This window comes from Acanthaster planci, unplaced genomic scaffold, assembly GCF_054643075.1.
Source record: "Acanthaster planci isolate LZ-2023a unplaced genomic scaffold, COTS_SCS Contig2, whole genome shotgun sequence".
Lineage (NCBI taxonomy): Eukaryota > Metazoa > Echinodermata > Asteroidea > Valvatida > Acanthasteridae > Acanthaster > Acanthaster planci.
In genome coordinates this window covers 352,212-368,752 of record NW_028257626.1, presented here as the reverse complement: position 1 = coordinate 368,752, position 16,541 = coordinate 352,212, and the positions used below count along the sequence as shown (strand labels likewise).

The window sequence follows — 16,541 nt, the reverse complement described above, 5'->3', positions numbered from 1 at the left end:
GCACTCAAAACAATAAAAAAATCCATTCCAAAATCCCCAGGTGAGAAATCTTTGCTACGAATCTCTGAATGTTTTTGAGGCAGTATGTGTTATGTGTACACGGACCATCAACCTACCAGGCTGGTTTTGGACAGGCGTCTCGGTCTATGGGCATGAGCGTGCTGCTCTTGAACTTTGCTTTTCTCGATGGCCCAGCCCCATGCCAAGATGGCTTTCAAGCTCTCTCGGATTATGTCTCGGTAACTGTCCTTCTCCTGCAGGATCAAATGTTACAAGATTAAAGTCACTCCAAAAGTGCTCTCCCAAGGGCCAGTACACACTCCCAGCAAATTTGCATTCAAATGCAAAGTTTAGTTGCCGCAGACAATTTTGCAAAAGTAAGGGCAGATTTCCTCTTTTAGGGGTATGATGGTAAGTGTTATAAAAACATTACAATTGGCACGGTCAGTCTGTCAAAAGGTATAGCGGTTAGAGGGTTTGAGTAGTTTTGTTGACACCTTGTAAAACAGCGTAAGAGACAGTAAATCGGTGTTATTTTTGAGTGTATCAGTAATTCTTACCTTAGGGTGGAGTGTGCGGTAAGGTCTTAGCGACGGGTGTTCCTTCATAGCATTATTTTCGATCTCCCCATGGGTCCAACCAGCTTCAAACTACAAATTTTTAAATGAAAAATAGACCCTGTTTTTTCTCCAACTCATCACTGTATGATCAACTAAGTACAACCTTGAATTTGAGTATATTGTTTGCAAAGGTTGGAGCATTCTTTTGTGTGCACATATATCAGAAGAAAAAAAGAGTGATTGAATAATTAGTGATTGTTTCATGTTCTTTTCCTCAAACATTAATTCTTAAGTGGCCAATATCAAAAGACATCCTGCAAGGGGGTGAACTTCCAATGGTTCAAAAAAGACTTGTTAACTCCAGCAGATAAACACTAGCAGAGCGATATATGAATACTCTAGGCACGAGTTAATCCTTTGACTGCAAGCGCAAACAAGTTGAAAGTGAAAGAAAAAACCAAACTTTGCAAAGTCAAGATGTATAAAAATTTTCCAGTAACTTGAAGCCTGAATATGGATCAAGAAAAAGCAATCTCGTCAACCGCATTTGTTTTTTACATGAAACGACCCTTTATGTACTGTGTGACGCACCATATTGAGTGCCCAGGCATCGTGAAGGTGCTCGGCAAAGCGATCACTGAAAGACAGCAGATTCTCATTCAACAGCACTCTATCAAAAGAAAACCAATTAAACAGTATTTATTTATAAGGTGTTTCTGGCAATAACACCAAGGATTCCTCAAAAGTACCCTAGGCATTGCTCGTAAGCCTGGAGAGAGGTGAAAAGTAGAGACAATGAGAAGCAGTTACAGTTTTAGAGGTGGGAGGAAAACCTTAGAATATTCTGGGTAAAACCCAGGGAATCAGGTGGGAACTGATGATCCAATCCATGTATGGACGGAGCCAGGAATTTAACCCAAGCTGGAGAAGTGGAAGGTGATGAAAGAAGCACTATGCCAACCAGACTGCTCAAAGTACCTTAAGTTGACAACAATACAAATTTAAAATTACAAACAGAGGAATCAAATTTGGATGAGCCAGTTTAGACTAGTATGTTTGATTCAAAGTAACAATGAACATATTGGTTATCCCTATTGAGGGGCAACAGTTTTTATTGACTGGTTTCAAACATTTCTCACACACGTGGTATCATCTGATTGAAAAGAAAAAAAAAGCCAATGGGATGGTCTCTGGACCAATTAAACTGTTCAAACTGCCTTAGTAATTTATGAACAGCAGATTCAACAGGTCGGAGATCTGTCAATCACATGAAATATAAATCTAGAATTATGTAAGCAGCCCGGTACGGTCCACACCTTGATGTTTCGACAGGTTTGGGTTGGTATAGCCCATCTGCATCAAAGCTGGACTCTCTGATGTAGCTGGCGTCATTGTAAGCCATGGAATAGTCCGGTGGCAGGGCACTGCCTATGGCAGTCAGACAGGGCAGGGCTTTGTCAAACATCTCAGAGTCATACTCCTATATTGAAAAGGGTGAAAAACACAAGAGATAAATTCTTTTTGCTAACATGACAAAATCAAGTGTCTGAATAATCGCTGACATAATTTTCAATTTTCCCTGGGGGGGGAGTGATATCTTGTCCTTCCCCCATTTTCTTTACTTTTCAAGTGGTTATTTAATAAACTTAAAAGATTTGAGAACAAAATTTGAGAAAACTCTACTGTGCACATGTTTCTTATTCGAGGTTGAAGAACTAGCTCCCTTCACTTTGTATCAGGAATTACATGAAGTTTGTCAAGTGCTGCCTCGTGGAATAGAACATACCATCTGTCACATAATGGAACTATTCTTACCACTGCAAGCATAAGCAATCATGATTGTATACGATAGCATTTCATCCAAAACAGCCCTCAATCCTCAAATAAGAGTAAGAATTATGCTTGAACCCAAGAAAGGAAGACTCAATTAAACGGTCATTCAAAAATTTAATGGCTCACCCTGTCGGCCAAGGCATCAAACAGCCCAGTGAACAGCATCATCGTCAGCCTCTTCTCTTCGTCGTTGGCCATGCCGTGGCTGCCCCAGCCACCGATGCTGCCATAATAGTTGATGCATCGCTCATAGTGCAGCTGCAGAAGCTATGGACAAACAGGACAGTAGCATGTACGAGTAACTCTGAAGCAAGGAGCCAGTTTTGTATTCCAACAATGCATGGCTATGGAGTGTATGAGGTCAAGCAGGACCAGCTACATGCATATCCGTGTGCAAGAGGTCTGTACTACTGCATGTTATGTTTTATTTCGACAAGTTTTGATGTGAACATTTCACAGTTATTTCAAAAAGCAATTTGCACAAATTCTCAAGAACGATTCTTAAATTTCACCCCTGAACACTTTCAAGCTCAGTCTCCTTGCAGTAAAACTTCTACATGTGTCTTTCAGCATTCTAATTTGTCGTAATTGCAATAAATTTGATCAGCATTGCATTGAAAAAGTGAATTCACTTTTTTGATGTAGTACCTTAAAGTAATGCATATTCAAAACTTAATTCAAAAGTTCCCTCTGGTGAGAATCAAACCCATGACCTGCTTATTAGTGTACTGTATATGCAATGACAACTCAACAGGTGAAGTAGCCAGTGTGAATCCAGACATGACCACTGCTGGCAAGATGTGAACAAGACAGAAGTTAAGCGGTGCTGACATCTCCATGGTATCTCAGAGGCTGTTTTTGTTAATTGAAATAGCTACAATGAATGCACAAATGGTTTTACTCAAGCATAATATATACAAGTGATACAAAACCCTTGCCCTCTGAGGACGCATTAACGCATAATCTCTATTAAGCAAGTTCTGCTCTAACAAAAAGTTCCAAAAGTGCAGATATGAGAGAAGAACGGATTTCACCCCTGTCTTTCATAATACTGTTGTGCCACTGTCCTGAATATTGTGTTTTCAGTGACCTACAATGATCAAGTGATCAGGACAAAAAAATGCTTGTTACTTTCATCGTTGTACTAATCACATGTTGATATCATAGACTAGACGTCAGAGCACTGTAATTTTTGTTACCAGTTGTGCTCCGCATGGACAGACAGCAACCAAGACAAAGCTGTGGGTGCCATGAGTCCCTCAGGTGTTACAGTATCATATCCAACATCACAGTCGTCAATAATCTTTAAATATGTACCTTGAGGGCAACATAGGTGTGTTCAACAAGGGCAGGCACATCTATGATCAACTTGCGGAGTAATCGTTGCATCATGCTTGGCCGCAGACTCCTGTAATGCACACAGCAATATCAAAGGTTTCAGAACTCTACAGCCTTTTTTGGGTGGTTTCAATCTATTTTAAGCCACTAAGATCTTGTTCTTTAAAATAGCCTACGCTTGTGAGGGCAAACGAGGTATGGGATGGAGAAGGGATGGGGTAGCGGCTACAGCAAGTGCTAGGATTGGGACTAAACAGGAAATTGGGGTAGGGACTAGGACGGGGGCTGGGGTAGGAGACAGGGCAGGGCATTGGGTAAACACAACAGAGGGGATTTGAACCTTGGACAGAGGATTTCTAGTCAGGACCGCTTCCGACCAGTCCACACATCCACCGTCGAGCATCGGTGATTGGACAGATTATGAATAATGCATAAGCACAGAGGGCGCCCTCTTCAGAAACTGTTGGATCTCGTTTGGGAAAAAAACATATGCAGCCTGGGCACGGTGCTAGGGACAGGGTTGGGAAAGGGGCGAAGGGAGGACGGGCCAAAGACAGGGGATGGGAAGGGGTCATTGGTAGCTGGAGGGGCAGAGATTGGTGCACTACTAGGGCTGGGTCAGGCCTGGGATGAGGAAGCAGGAGCAGGAAAGAGGAAAAGAAGGGGATGGACAGGAATGGGGAAGCAAAGGGCAGGGACAAGGTTTGTGTGTGATTTGTACGGTTATTGAGACAAGTTATTTGAATAAGTGCAGATCAAATATAATATTCAGGGTTCGCCTTAAATGTTTTTGTCACAAGCCAGTCAGACTCCAAGAGGAGCATCCATATTGGCCTTGCATTGCCACATGGAGTGGATGGCTGCTTGCTATGGTGTGAATGAATAAAATGGTTTGTACAGATGGTAAACCAACATATCACAGGATTCACTTTTAAAGTGCTAGTCCAATTTGAAAAGGAATTTCTCTTTATTTTGTCTTTTCATTCTGATGAATCACAAATGTAAGATATGAAAAATGAATAGCCAGACAGAGACTAAGACAGACAGACAGACAGACAGCTTGTTCCATTACCTTGTTAAGGCAACCAGAAAGTCTGCCACAGTGTCCCTCTGACCCCGGGTAAGCGACCTGCAGCTCGCCATCCTGTAGACAGTGTGGAGGGTGGAGTCCAACAGCGAGGCGTACTGGTCAGCGTTCTCAAACATGTGGGCGTGGCGTGTCAGCAGGGGCAGGACTGAGTTGCAGAGGTAGCGATTCAGGGCTAGGGACATGTCATGGTCGTGGGTGTTAGGCTGTGGGGAGAATGGCGATCCAACAATACAGAGTAAAATTACAAAAAATGACACATGCAAAAATCTGTTGTGATTGTAAATGTCGGGTGCCAGAAAACAGGAAGATTGGGACGGAATAAGTTAACCATACTCTGCCAGGGAGCCTGGTTTCTGGTACCTTGGGTTTGTATGCATAGCCCGAGTGCCCGAAATTGGACAAAAGAGCTGTGGGACTTGTAACAAAAGACCATCCTCGGAACAAACACAGAGCTGCTGGGAGTTGCCAACATTTTTTCAGTTGTCAATAGCGGAGGAAATCTGTCATTGTTTTGAAAGGTTATACCTCTGTTTGTGGCATTCAGCATGAGCAAATTACCATAGGGGACAAATGCACTCCAGCACTCCAGTGATTAGCGATACAATACTGCTGCACGCTAATCTGGCCTGTTTCAGGCACAAAAGAAACTTGTGTCACGCCACACAATCTGGGTTCGTTTTGCAAGGCGGCAGGCCTGGCTGAAATACTCTGGCATCAATAGATGTTGTGTGTCGGATTAGAATAGCCGCCAGACAGTCACTCCTTGGGGTTCAGGCATTTGGGAAAAATGATAAGAATTTTTGAAGATTTTTTGAAAACCAAAGATATTGAAAAATCGCCATTACGTAGGCACTGCATTATTTAAAGCACCCGGCAGGAAATGGTTAAGCAAAATTGACAGTGTAACAAGGCACAGTCATCAGCATTTGGCTACTTGGATATTTTAATCAGTAGAGGGTAGGATAGGTCTACATTATACAAAGAATGAATGTTTGTGAGTGCAACGGGAAGAATGCTTTAATGAGGTGACAGAGTCATCCATAGTAAACATTTAAAATTTCTTTACCTCAACAGCATACATCTTGAATGCTGTATACATGAACACCATCAATGAAAGCACATTTTAACAACCCTGGTCGTTACCCACATCATGATATCATAGAATAGTCCTGCCCCACAGTCCAAACAACAGAGGTTAAGCAAAGCAGCCATTTTCCCAGGCAGTGCCGCCCCTCCTCAATAATACAGTTCTGCATCCATTCTTGCAGAAAATTATGTCCAGCCATACTTGTATTAAATGGCGCAGAGGGAAACAGAGTTGCAGACTGAAAAAAGGCTGGAGATTTTTTCAACGAGGAGACCTTTTGTGCATATCCTTCGTAAAAACAGCACTGACCGGAAGATGGCTGCCGTGGATAACCTCTATAATGCAAGGACTGCAGACCAGACTCTTCATAATACCTTCAGGGATGAGTCCCTGCGATGTTGAATATCCTATCCCACATCACACCAGTCAATTATTCTTTATATATTACGACACCAACTCCAAAGAGGTGGACTACATTCATAGGCTTTTGAAAAGATTTGCCGGTGCCAATACTGACTGTGTCCATGGTGGTTGCAGCTCTCAGGTCTGGCAGGAAGCCAACTTCCAAGAGATGGAAGAACAACTCCTGATCGTTGACTCCGTAGACCCTCTCCAAGAAGAGCAGCATGGCTTCCTTGTGGCTTGGGGTAAGCCCCTTTAGGTCTGCACCGAGAGGTTTGCCAACACCGTCTGAGTGGCGGGAAGATGACAGAAGTTCTTTAAGAATCTTATATTTTCACATTACAAATGAATAACGAAAAAAAGTATAAGATTGTGCATTGAAGCTGTACAGGTGGTTTGCATTCATGTGACTGTAACCATAACAACCAGGAGGCTTCTATCTGTTATTTCTAAACTGATTCATGATTATCAACTGCTAAAAATTCAGACCAGGCTTTCTATGCTGCCTTTGCTGAATTTATTTTTAAAGCTTTGGGTGTTGAAAACAGGAGAACAGAATTACCCACCATCTTTCTTCTCGTAGACCTTATTTGGAGAGGGCAGGACAAACTTGAGGCTGAGCACACCAACCAGGTCTGGCAAGGGCACAAGACTACAGAGAATGGAACGGATACGCTGAGGCTCAGTGCGTCCCTGGGACAGGAGCTGCTGGTCAGGGGCACAGCGACCCAGGAGGTCTATCAAGGTTGCATAGAAGGTCAAGATAGCACCCCCTACGTCCACTTCATCCTCGTCTTCTTTGGCATCCACGTCCGGCCTTCGTCATTTTTTCAGAAATAGAAAGAACAATTGAATGCACTCTCGGAACACATGAGCATTCTCTGGATTTACCACCAATGGAGGGCTGTAGCCTTGTGAAGTGGCATTTCAGAGACAGGATTAAGTTGATTTCTGTGTGGGTTTGCATCTAATCTTTAGTTTACTGTATCATGTGTTCCTCTGTGAGACACCTTGCAACATCTTTCAGTCCGGGAGTCAATAGATAACAGTAAACAAGGCTTCATTGGTCTTTTATGGTAATTTTTAATTGCAGTATTTTAAAATTATAGTATATGTATACAATAACCTGTAACTTATGCTGTGTGCCAGTACCAATAGAAACTCATTTAACCATTTTGGCATGCCCTGGCTAAAGGGCCTGATGAACAACTGCTTGAACATGGGCGTGTATGTTTCACAATTTTATTGTCCTTAATTATTTATGTTTTGTCCATAAACGAAAACTCACTGTAATTTTGTGCAATCAAGGGCACTGTAACAATGGCATCTTGGAGATAAAAGAACACTGCAGTGCCTTCAGCGAAACTTAAGTTCCAACCCAACAATGACCACTTGTGGCAAAGCCCTTTCTCAAGTAAAAGAAACCCATCTTTGGCTGATGGCCAAAATCCATCTACTGGCAACTTTTCCTGCACGTGACCTAAACAATCATCAGTCTCCAAATTTCCAGAATTGCTTTTTCACACACCCGAAAGATTAGGTTTAAAACTTTAAACACATTTTGCCCAAACCTTCAAAGTGAAAGAACCCAGTTGAAACCTGATGATGGAGACAGATACAAAAACCAGGGCTTAAAAAATGTCATAGGTATATTGATCAAGAATATTAATCAAGAATACAAGCACAGGCAAGCAACTAAGAATTCAGCAAATGAAGGAAAATTTCAATATGTACCTGATCTCTGTCCAACATCATATTTCTGAAACCGTACTTAATGGGTAAAAATCAGTAAAAAACTGATCTGAGAAAGTGTAAACAGAAAAGAAAATGGAGGTCCGACTCACCCCTGTGATACCAGGGGCTGGCTCTCCCCACCTTCTTCCATCACTACTACCATGGCAGGGGTGCTCATCACCAGCATGTCCTCAGATGAGTCCGACAGGAGGATGGCCTCCTCCATGGCAGCCAGCAGCCCCTTGCCTTCGCCACGCAGTGCTGGCCCCAAGCACTCTGGGTGTCGGATGAGGAGACGGACGACCAGGTTGGCATTCTCTTCCACTGTTTCTCCTAATATGGAAAGGTCAAGGCATCATCAACAAGCCCAGGCGGTGAATTTTTCTTACACATGCTCTTTGGGGAGGCTTGTACTCCGATTCCATGTGTGAATACTAACTGACATCCATTTTGGGCAAGGTGTTTTGAAAATGGCCACTTGGCAAGCAAAAAGCGAAAAACTTCCAGCATTTCTTACGCATCACTCATTATAACAATGGGGTTTTCATTCCAGGGCAACATTGCCATTTTGCTCATGAATATGGGAATACTCATCAGCTTAAGACCAAAAAGGCACAAATATGCCCTTTAAAATTGCAAACAAATATGGAATTACGATGAAGATGGAAAGGTGCATTTTCAAGGGTTAATTTAAAGGCTACATTTTATAGACCCCTTAAGATCAACAATAAAAACATTTCTGAGTGCTTACATGTATCCATTTAACTTGATGCCTTAGGCATTCATGCAAAACACCTTCCCGTTTTCTCCCAAATCCTGCTCTGTGCAGGAACTCCATACCCAAGTCTTGATTCTTTAATTTTCAATGAATAATGAATGATTCTTTTAGCCCGTAACCCAAGTGCTTTCTTTAGTTGCTGAATGTTCCAATTGTTGCCACTATTAAAAATAGAACCTCAACTGCCACGATAAAGGTTTCACACATTGAACGGTCAGTGAAATGACCACTGTAAAAGGGAAAATTCCTGAGTGAATTTTGGCCAGAGCTGTTACCTTGACATCAGGAAAATGATGAGGTTATATACCTTGGCAGGCCATTTCTGTACATACCATTGACCCAGACAGCATGGCGCATGAAATCTAAGTATCTTTCTCCGTCTAACGGGTCCCAGCCTATGGATGGCTTGCCCATAGACATCAGACGAGAATTGTCCTAAAACCAAATTGCAAATGTCAATTTTTACAACTTTCCAGATTGAGGGAGGGGTGGTTGGGGGACCTAACAACAGAGACAAGACTGACTTGATAAATTCTCACTTTCAAAAACATATCTGAACTAATCTGAAACCTGTTAATTTTTATTTCCGAGAATTTATTTTGCATTTAAACCAGTGACCTCTGACATCTGAGCTGCTACTCTCATCAAGGTCTTTATCTCACAAGGTGCTTGTGACAAATAAGTAGCCAAATTTTCAATTAAACTGAAATTTCTACACTTTCTTTTATCTACTGATTTCAATTATCATAAATTGTTGAATAACAAAAACAGCTGCCCCTCAAAAGTGGGCCAGCACAGTAGTTTGAGAGCAGAACAGAGAGGTAACAATCCCACTCTGACTAAACTTAAGCACGAAACAAGTGAAAAGGAAAATGTCAAACAAGGCTGCTTGCAAAGCTAGTTTGGCATGATGCACTTGTTATTTTTGATGAATGAACATGAGATGACATTGTCAATATCTCAAGGGTCCCTTCTTTCTGAATGACATGCATCTGGTGATGCTAACCCACCTGAATGCCACAGTTTGACAGGTAGACCACCACCCTCTCCAGGTGCTGCTCTCTCAGCGCCAGGGCCAACTCATTGTTGTCCATCAGTGACGCAGCTGCGACATCCAGGGGGCAGGAACCACGAAGGGAAGGATATGCTGTACAATCGGGGGGGTGGGGGGAGGAGTAATGGTTGTTGTTAGGTGGTACGAAAAGATAGCCTCTTCAAGAAATTCATCGTCTTCACAGGGAAGAAAATTCAAACTGAAATTATGAGTATCCAAAACAAAAATTAGCTTGGCCTTTGAAACATCATTTGTAACACAGGTGTTTTACTGTTTTCCCATTAATGCTTTGGAAAAAATTGGCCCCTCTGTGATAACTTCCTGATGGCATATCGTATTGTAAATTCCTTGTACGATCAGAGTGCATTCAACAAATGTGTAAAAAACCTCCATGGGGTTTTCGCAGATTTGACTCTAACCATGGTGGATTTTGAAGGATCACAGATAGGAGTCAGGAGTTAATTTCATGGGAAATGCCCCTGAAACCACCAAAACCAGCCCAAGTACCAACAACCACAAACCGGATGTGGACAACTGGTCCATGTCTAACACAACATGCTAAGCAAGCACACGTTGGGAACCAGCTGCAAGCAATGTACATGTGCATCCCATATAGTTTCAGCTAGTAACCCACTTCTATTCAGCAAACTGTTTCTATGCTTAGCAAACTTTATGTCTCAAACAGCTGCAGTATAATTTCAGATACCTGTATGTTTTTTATTTCTTTATTTCACTTTCTGTCAGTCTAATGGCTATAAAAGTAATGTTTGCCCTCATGTAGGAGAAATAAACGTTTGCTGTCAACATTTGCTATCTGGTATTTTGCAACATGGGGTTGGGTTACCTAGTTTCAGGTTCATTGCTAAAATGACAAATATTTCAGTACAGGCCAACCTAATCTGTGAACTGCAATATGCCATGCATTGTTATAAAGCACAGCAGAGACAAATATTTCCAATGAGCCAGTTCAGTTTTCCAACAGTGCATGCCCAGTATGAGGCTATTCGGGAACAGCAACACACGTGTGCGGTCGTCTGTCCTATCAGTGCAGCCAGACCCTGACTCGCATGTGCGCTTTGTTTCCAAAACACCATTGCTTTTTGAAATACCAAACTGGCTTATTGCAAGGATTTTTCAACCACAACCACTTAGTACATATCAATATTGGTATCGAATGACACAGCCAACAAGGATGAAAGAAATGCTTTCACTTCTTCACCAGCAGGACTGTAACTGAAATTTCACTTTTTCTATGAAAACAAATATTTGCACTGACCATAACTATTGCAACTAGAAACTGTTTTTCTCAAAAATGTTCCGCACGCAGTGTGAATAATCTACAATAACATATTTTAGATGCAGCTGCAGAGGACTGCATAACTGCATGCCTATAATGAGAGGGATTTTTGATTTTCCATGAAAACCAGTTTTCATTTCCAACATGCCAGGAACTTCCAGATTTGTTTTCTGCGATTTCTTTTTTTTTTACTTACATAATCCCATGAAGCCATGGTCCAGGAGGTAGCCCAGGTTATCAAACATGGCTTTTTGGTTCTGCCGGCCGGTACGGCAGAAATAACAGAGGAATCGACAGCAGCTGGATGTCAGATCCCGCGAGCCCTCATCCTACAGAAATAACCCCCAAACACACACACACATATACCAACAACACAGCAAACAGGGTAAGAAACAGGGCAAGACAGAAAAAACAGGACAGGGTTTGTTAGGCATGTCAGTGTCAATTCTTATAAAAGTACTCAAGGTTGCATCCAAAGCAACTGGCTACAGCTCTGATCTATCTGATACATAAGTTCATGTACGTATCGTTTAGAATTCGGACCAGAAGCAGGTATTTAAACCTTGTCCATAGTTCGCAAATAGTTCCCCACGCCTATTCTCTAACATGGTTCTAAATGGTCTTGTTTTTCTCTCACTCATTTCCCCTCTTTGAAAAGCAGCCAAAACTTACAAATCACCAGTATGAATATCCACACAAATACATGTACTTAACACCCACCAAGCGTGATTAATTTGTCACATTGTGGTTAAACCAGACCAGGAACTAGATAAAAACAGAAATCTGAACAGTGACAACAGGAGGTACACCTACCCAGTTTGAATTCATAGTTGGAGGGGGAAAAATCTCAATAAAAAAAGGTTTCTACTGCATCAGGTTCTGGCCAGTATCTTTTATATTTCAGTGATATAAACGGACTGGCACAGCACACATCTTTGCGAGATGTCCAGCTGTATTGAGAGGGCCTCATATTGAGTGACAATGGGGGCCCAGCGAAGTATCCTCTTGTGGATCTTGAGTTAGTCAAAAAACCTTTAGCAAGTGGAGTTGGACAGTTGGAGCTGTCTGTACAAGGACTGAGGGATGTTGCTGAAACACTGGATTGAGAGAAGGTTGTGTTGCGGCTTCCTCTCAAAGAAAAGTGTAGGATCCGTCCGTAGTGAATGGAAGCAGTCCATGTTGAGGACGCTGCCACCTTACAGTCATTCTTGGCCTTGTACACAACAACCGTGGTGTTGCCCTTGTCTACTTGGAGAATGTGCATGGACTTGTCTTGGCCCAGTGACGTGGTGGCTGACCAGTCTTGTCTTGAGAGGTTTAGCCAGGCTGGCTTGTGTTTCTGGAGGACTTGATTGATTTGTGGGCAGAGCTTATTGACTGTAGGCTTCAAGATGGTGGAAGGCCAGCTTGGTTCACTGTACGACCTCTGTGATATGGGAAAACTTTGAGACGAGCAAAGTTCACACCCAATGACAGAAGTTTTGTCTTCTTTACAGAGAGGGTTTTGTTGGCTCAGATTAGCTGCAGTGTGCTTGGTGAATGATTCCTCGGAGTGAAGGTGAGATTTTGTGTAATGCCAGTTGGAGGGCACAGTATATTTCATCAGGCTGGAAGGTTTGGGATGAAGGGATATAGAGGATCCCATGTTCAGGGTCAATGTGAGGTTGAAACCGGTACGGGCCGTATGGGTTATGCATTTAGTGATCTTGAGAAATTTCTTGACTTGGTGGCAGTGGTCACTGGAGTTGAGGTGATTCCATCGGCAGCCACAAGTCTTGTTCCGTCCTACACAAAGCCAGCCTCACTCTACTCTGCCACCATATCAGCACCATAAGATCCACCCTTGCATCATTGGACAAGAAGATCTTCACTACCCAGGAGTTGTTCCAATCTAGTATTTCCACAGCTGGTAACATAAAAAGGATCCAGCAGGTCACCTCATCCAGTGACCATGCCTTCAAGGAATCCTATTGCCACCAAGTCAAGAAATTTCTCAAGATCACTAAATGCGTGACCCATACCAGTTCCAGCCTCATATTGATCTAGGCAATGGGAACACACAATCTCCATGCCTACAGCCCCCGACTCTGTATATGGGATCTTTTCATCCCTATGCCCAAAACCCTCTAGCCCAATGAAATGTGCTGTACCCTCCAGCTGACACTACACAAAGCCTCACCTTCACTCCGAGGAATCTTTCACATAGCACACTGCATAGCACACTGCAGTTAATCTGAGCTAACAAACCCTCTCTGTAAAGGAGACAAATTTCTGTCACTGGGTATCAACTTGGCCCTCGTGTCCAAGTTTTTCCATATCACAGATGTCATACAGTGAACTGAGCTGGCCCTCAGTTATCTCAAAAATCTACAGCCAAAGAGATCTGCCTTCAAATCGATCAATCAAGCCCTCCAGAAACACAAGCCAGCCAAGCCAAACCTCTCAAGACAAGACTGGTCAGCCATCATAGCTCTGTGCCAAGACAAGTCTATTTACATTTTCCAAGTAGACAAGGGTAACACCCTGGTTGTCATGGACAAGGCCAAAAATGACTGTAAGGTGGTAGACATCCTTAACATGGACTGCTGCTATGTACTACAAAGAGACCCCACACCTTTTGTTGAGAGTCAGCAGCAATTTATGCTTCTCAATCCAGTGTTTTGGCGACAATCTCTCAGTCCTTGTACAGACAGCTCCAACTGTCCAACTCCATGTAAGAAAGGTTCTTTCCCCAATCCAAGATACACAAGAAGGCTACTTCACTACACCCCCATCATCGCTCCAACATGACACCTCCCCCCCCCACAATACAGGCAGACATCTCACCAAGATACTCCATCCATTGGTGGGCACTAAAGAACATTACATCAAGAACTCTGACCACTTTGCCACCTCATTCGAGGCCTCACTCTCAAGCCGGATGACATCATGGCCAGCTTTGATGTCTCCCTCTTCATCAATGTCCTGACCTCCGATTCCACTAAATATTGCACAGGGCAGACTTCATGCAAATCCCCCCTCCAGGACTGCACCAATCTCACCCCAGACCAGCTTAATGATATGCTTCTCACTTGCATCAACTCATCAAGCTTCCACTGGCAGGATAAATTCAATGAACAATCAGCCGGAACCTCATGGAATCCTCTATCTCCTGCTCTAGTGATCACACTTCTAGAACAATTTGAACAGAACACCATCACCATAGCAAACCAAGGACCCAAGATTTGGCTGCGTTATGCGACCGACACTTGCCTCTTCTTGCAGCATGGGTGGGGTAATCTTCAACTCTTCTCAATCTCAATAAACTTTCAATGAATCATCCTGTTCACCATGGAACAAGAAAGGGATGGCGACATCTCATTTTTAGATGTTGAGGTATCCAGGAAGTAGGACAGCAGCCTTACAGATGGTGTCTATAAAGAAAGATAACTACACAGCACTTCCTTCCATCAGCCCAAGATGAAGTCTTCTGTCAATGGGGCCCTTGTTTGCAGGGCATAAAATGTCTACGACAAGAACATCTCACTCAAGAACTCCATAACATCACCCCTGGGCTGTATCTGAATGGATACAAGTCAAGTCCGCTTAAAACACATAACCGAAGATCCGACCCCGGCCGAAGGGTCACCTGTACCCAAAGCCAACTAGTTAAGGCCCCCAGTTTATTTACCCTCACTACAATGGCAGCACTTCCCATCACATCCAGCGCATTCTTCCACAACCATGGGAGTGAGTGTACCCATACAGCCCCCCCCCCAAAAAAGATGAAGAATCTGATGACCTCACACAAGGGCAAACCTAACGCACAGCACATGTCAGGAGCGTACAAGGTCCCCTGACAAGGCGGAACAGTGTACAACGGTGAGACTTGTAGGGACCTCCCAACAAAAAATCAAAGAACACAAACCCAATGGCAGGAAAGAATTTGAGAAGTCATCCATCATCACCACTCCCACATCACAGGCCATTAGGTCAACTGAAGTAAAGCAGAACTCATGGTCAGTTTTGACTACTGGTACCCTCGCATCAGGGAAACCATCAAATTTCTCAAGCACAACAAATTTCCAAATCAGGTTAAACATCAGCAACATCTGGCACACCATCTTCACATCCCAGTCCAATGGGTCTCTCCTATACACGAGGACATTTCCAGCCTATGGGTCTCCTATACACAAAGACATGTTTCTAGTCTACATGTATATCTCCTAAACCCTAGGATGCTTTCAGCCTGTGAGTCTCCAAGCCCTAGGACATATTTCCAGCCTACGAGTCTCCTAGGACATGTTCCCGGCCTATAGGCCTCCATTACTCTAAGACATGTTTCCAGCCAATGAGTCTTCTATACTCTGAGACCTGTTTCCAGCCAATGAGTCTTCTATACTCTGAGACCTGTTTCCAGCCAATGAGTCTTCTATACTCTAAGACCTGTTTCAAGCCAATGAGTCTTCTATACTCTGAGACCTGTTTCCAGCCTATGAGTCTCCTATACCCAAGAACATGTTTGCCTGTGAGTCTAAGACCTGTTTCCAGCCGATGTGTCTTTTTACTCCAGGACATGTTTCCAGTCTACAAGTCTCCTTTACCCCAAGATATGTCTGCTTGTGGGTCTAGGACCTGTTCCAAGCCAAAGGGCCTCCTTTACTCTGGGACATGTATCCAGCCTATCAGTCTTCTATACCCCAAGACATGTTTGCCTGTGGATCTAGGACCTGTTCCCAGCCAAAGGGCCTCCTTTACTCTGGGACATGTATCCAGCCTATCAGTCTTCTATACCCCAAGACATGTTTGCCTGTGGATCTAGGACCTGTTTCCAGCCAATGGGCCTCCTTTACTCTGGGACATGTTTCCAGTCTGTAAGTCTCCTATATACACCTAGAACATGTGGATCTCCTTTAACCTTGCTCTCCCTCCCCCGTTCCCTCCTTTAGACTGACACACCTTGCTGATCATGTAGCATACCATGTCCTGCCCAAGTACCCTTAGGTTAGATACCAAGTTGGTATCCTCTTCACACCTAACCGCCCCAATACATCATGTAATACACCATGGAATCCCTGCAGTCTCCCGATGATGGACAGAACATACTGTCCAAAGGCGTCTTTGTGATTGAAATGGACTTACTAAACAATACCGAGTCTTTATTGTTAAAGACAGTTTATAAGCTTTGTCACTTTTTTGCAAAAATCCTGCTAGAAAAAAGTGGCAAATTCGCTTTCTACTCCTGATAATCACTGGACCCATTCCACGTGTAGTGACTGTAGTGTATATTGAGATGATGTAGAACAGAGTAGCTTTGGCATTGAAAAATTATCCTAACATTTAATGTTAGTAAACAACAGTTAAACTGAGTTGATAAAAACACTTTTTA

General features: G+C 43.1%; 1 protein-coding gene across 15 annotated transcripts in view; it reads right to left on the bottom strand.

The window, feature by feature from the left end:
- Positions 1–16,541, bottom strand: part of LOC110986867 (ryanodine receptor 2-like) — a 188,975-nt gene that overhangs the window by 73,980 nt on the left and 98,454 nt on the right. For 14 of the 15 annotated variants that reach the window (XM_087131550.1, XM_087131563.1, XM_087131555.1 and 11 more), the window contains 13 exons: positions 11,370–11,502; positions 9,833–9,969; positions 9,155–9,257; positions 8,155–8,377; positions 6,877–7,127; positions 6,426–6,598; positions 4,804–5,024; positions 3,711–3,801; positions 2,520–2,660; positions 1,877–2,040; positions 1,152–1,230; positions 561–650; positions 117–254 (listed from right to left, as the gene is read on the bottom strand). In XM_087131550.1, the coding sequence (XP_086987676.1) occupies positions 117–254; positions 561–650; positions 1,152–1,230; positions 1,877–2,040; positions 2,520–2,660; positions 3,711–3,801; positions 4,804–5,024; positions 6,426–6,598; positions 6,877–7,127; positions 8,155–8,377; positions 9,155–9,257; positions 9,833–9,969; positions 11,370–11,502 (1,944 nt within the window). The remainder of the gene's footprint in view (positions 1–116; positions 255–560; positions 651–1,151; positions 1,231–1,876; positions 2,041–2,519; positions 2,661–3,710; positions 3,802–4,803; positions 5,025–6,425; positions 6,599–6,876; positions 7,128–8,154; positions 8,378–9,154; positions 9,258–9,832; positions 9,970–11,369; positions 11,503–16,541) is intronic. The other variant, XM_087131551.1, reaches the window with a different exon arrangement.